Below are 4,001 nucleotides of genomic sequence, written 5' to 3' on the forward strand. Positions count from 1 at the left end.
GTATAAAACGAGCATCGCCTTCAGTGAGTGGACATACTTTCATCTTTTGCTGTAGACACATCGCACGTCGAAGGCATCTTGTGAATTTCGGACATCACTGTCAACAATTTTTAATTTTTCCTGAACACTTAATAACTCAAGAACCTCAATATGGTAAGTTGCCTTATTTCATTGTAATACCATGGACTTTCCTCACGTACTTTTGTATTACTTAACTTTGTTTAACACCCCCCCCCCCCCGACTGTACATTCCAAAACAGTATTAAAAAAACGCGATGTCAATGACTTATTGGCTAATCTATAATTGATATATAGATATATATTGATATTAACCCGGATTGATTTTACCCCCACTCACTTTCTGACCATCAATGAGTCATTACTTACATTTGGTCTTCATCTGTCTTTTTTTATAAGTGGTCTACTAAGGCAGCGACTGTCGAGGCTGCATGCCTATGAGGGACGGCGCCATACATAACGCTTTTTTAAGGACATCAGCAGCACTTTGGCTGGAATTGACCAGTCTCAGATTGCGTCTTGCCTGTTGCGGTCCCTCAGAGGCACCTACTGGTGTTTCTATATCTATATCTATGTGATATTTTGATCATTGTATTATAATGTAAAAAAAAAAAATCTTCTGTATAGTGAATTTTATTTCCCTGCATTTTCTCGTTATAGGGAAGTGTCCTGGGCGTATATTGTATTCCTTTAATGTGCATATTTGCAAATAAAGTAATATACAATCAAATGCACTTTATTCTGGTATATAAAGCATATATGCATTATCTATGTTTTTTATCAAATAATGAATTCTATCATTTTTAATTGTGGGAGTAAGATTCGCTTTAATGATTTATTTTTATATCATGCCCATTTCCTTTTGTCCCCAATTATTATTCATAAAACAGCGCCCTATCATTGTTATTTGTGATTATTATCATCATTAACAGTGTTTCTTAACATTCATGATGGGTATAAGTTTTGTGACGTTCCGTGCTTGCTTTATTTACACCCTTGCTCCTAATTTGCCCCATACTAAAAGGGTGGGGCTTCATGGCTGAAGAAACAAAATATTTTCGATCAAATGCCTATATCAGTTTCAAATTCGGAGTCATCTAACGGTAGATGTATTTATACTTCTTGCAAACTGTTTTATTTCCATTTATTGTTGGTGATGAAAACAGAATTCATTGCAAATTCACAATACATGGCAAGGTTTGTGTAAACTCAGCTCCTGATGATCTGAATTAAAAGATCGAAAATTTGCGATTGATTTTTAAAAACTTCGAATTGATTTGCGATTGATTGCATGTTCCCCTAGACACTATACCCCCTTATAGACTGCCCCTATCAAATCCACAAAGTCCAAACCATGATCAACTCGGCAATATTTCTTCATCGCCGTTGCCATGGGAACGTACAAGCAGGTGGTGTCGTGGTTTAATGAGTCCCGAATTATTACCTAGTTAGGAAGTTAAATCGATTCTTCGTTGATGAAATAATTCATGGTGTACATAGAAAACGTGACGCTCTTGTCAGGCCGCAATCTGCCCCGGTGTCGGCGGACTTCTGTGATTGATAGTGCAGCTGATATTGCTTTTTTTCAAATGGGGATATGGTTCCTGGTCAATTGATTGGCTGAAATCTACCACGTGACCAAATATTTATTCCAGCCAACGGGCAATAGTACTTCTGAAAATGACTAATGACAGTTTCTGTCAATTGGTCATGGTTTTTATATCAAGATGACGTAATACAAGGTTCCATATCACTATCTTTTCAAAACATAATGCAAATTATTTTGATCTGGCATTAGAATAATTCGGGGAGTAATAACACACACACTTGTTACCATGGTTACCTCTGAAACAGTCCAAACATTTTCATGGTGCTAGAACTGTTACAGTTGCACCCCGTGCGTGTAAATCTTACTAACACCCGCGTTAATATACTTTTCATGTATTATCTTTAATGGTAACAAATAGACTGTCGCTCCCCACTCACTCACTCACACACACACATACACACACACACACACCCTCACATACCAGTGATCAGGTATCAATACAACTACCTGCTTCTCCACATATGATTTGTTCTCACATTATATTTTATTTCATTCATTATTATCCTAGCGTGAATGTATCTCTATCCACGTCGGCCAAGCCGGAGTCCAGATCGGTAACGCCTGCTGGGAGTTGTACTGCCTTGAGCACGGCATCCAGCCTGATGGTCAGATGCCCTCAGACAAGACCATCGGAGGTGGTGACGACTCCTTCAACACCTTCTTCAGTGAGACTGGAGCTGGCAAGCACGTCCCTCGTGCCGTATTCGTCGATCTCGAGCCAACTGTAGTCGGTAAGCAACTGTACATTAAAGCATGATAGTATCTTGATTTCGCATAACCATGATAACTAGATGGATGCCAACAGAGAATACTGTTTTGATTGATGGTCATCACAAGGTGTTACTCTCAAATCGATAAAGATCTGAATAAAAGCCAAGCAGATCAATAGAAGCGAACCTTCAAAATCAATAACTGAATAAAGGGCTACATCATAGAGAAATGTCAATACACCTTTACGCCAACAATACCAACTGTCAAGCAGAAAAAAATCAGGTAAAGCGCTGATGTGGTTAAACGTATTATTCTAGACTGATTTGCATTATATTATCGTTCTTCATTACATTGTACCAACATTTATGGATTCGCCATATTTATCATGTTTATATAATTTTTTACAGATGAGGTTCGCACTGGGACCTACCGTCAGCTCTTCCACCCTGAGCAGCTGATCACTGGCAAGGAGGATGCTGCCAACAACTACGCCCGTGGTCACTACACGGTCGGAAAGGAACTGATCGATATTGTCCTCGACAGGATCAGGAAGCTGGCAGACCAGTGCACAGGTCTCCAGGGATTCCTCATCTTCCACAGCTTCGGTGGTGGCACCGGATCCGGCTTCACCTCTCTGTTGATGGAACGCCTTTCCGTCGACTATGGAAAGAAGTCCAAGCTCGAGTTTGCCATCTATCCCGCTCCCCAGATCTCTACTGCCGTCGTCGAGCCATACAACTCCATCTTGACCACCCATACCACCCTCGAGCACTCCGACTGTGCCTTTATGGTCGACAATGAGGCCATCTACGATATCTGTCGTCGTAATCTCGATATTGAGCGACCTACATACACCAACCTGAACCGTCTCGTCGGTCAGATTGTTTCATCAATCACTGCATCTCTTCGTTTTGACGGCGCCCTCAACGTCGATCTTACCGAGTTCCAGACCAACTTGGTGCCCTACCCACGTATCCACTTTCCTCTTGCCGTCTATGCCCCGGTCATCTCTGCTGAAAAGGCCTACCACGAGCAGTTGACCGTTGCAGAGATCACCAACGCCTGTTTCGAGCCCGCCAACCAGATGGTGAAGTGTGACCCTCGTCATGGGAAATATATGGCATGCTGTCTCCTTTACCGTGGTGATGTCGTCCCCAAGGATGTAAACGCCGCCATTGCTACCATTAAGACCAAACGTACCATCCAGTTCGTCGACTGGTGTCCAACTGGCTTCAAGGTCGGTATCAACTACCAGCCACCCACCGTCGTTCCTGGTGGTGATCTCGCCAAGGTTCAACGGGCCGTCTGCATGTTGAGCAACACCACCGCTATCGCCGAGGCCTGGGCCCGCCTCGACCACAAGTTCGATCTGATGTACGCCAAGCGCGCCTTCGTCCATTGGTACGTCGGAGAGGGTATGGAGGAAGGAGAGTTCTCTGAGGCTCGTGAGGATTTGGCTGCTCTCGAGAAGGACTACGAAGAAGTTGGAACTGATTCCGTCGAAGGGGAAGGAGAGGAGGAAGAGGGCGACGAATATTAGCTTGCTGTTGAACCCTAAATCATGGATTTGGTTTGAGCAATTTATCGTTTTCATCTAAAACAGTATCTACCTAATTCCCATGTGGGAGGGAAAATATGATTCCCATTGTAGTATTTGAAATAC

General features: G+C 42.6%; 1 protein-coding gene across 1 annotated transcript; it reads left to right on the forward strand.

Annotated features, from left to right (window-relative positions):
* LOC121414526 (tubulin alpha-1D chain) lies at positions 1 to 4,001 on the forward strand. Its single transcript, XM_041607735.1, has 3 exons — positions 1 to 153; positions 2,136 to 2,358; positions 2,746 to 4,001. Exons 1-3 carry the CDS (start codon positions 151 to 153, stop codon positions 3,876 to 3,878), a joined length of 1,359 nt encoding a protein of 452 aa, XP_041463669.1. The 5' UTR covers positions 1 to 150; the 3' UTR covers positions 3,879 to 4,001.

This window comes from Lytechinus variegatus, chromosome 4, assembly GCF_018143015.1.
Source record: "Lytechinus variegatus isolate NC3 chromosome 4, Lvar_3.0, whole genome shotgun sequence".
In the NCBI taxonomy this organism is placed as follows: domain Eukaryota; kingdom Metazoa; phylum Echinodermata; class Echinoidea; order Temnopleuroida; family Toxopneustidae; genus Lytechinus; species Lytechinus variegatus.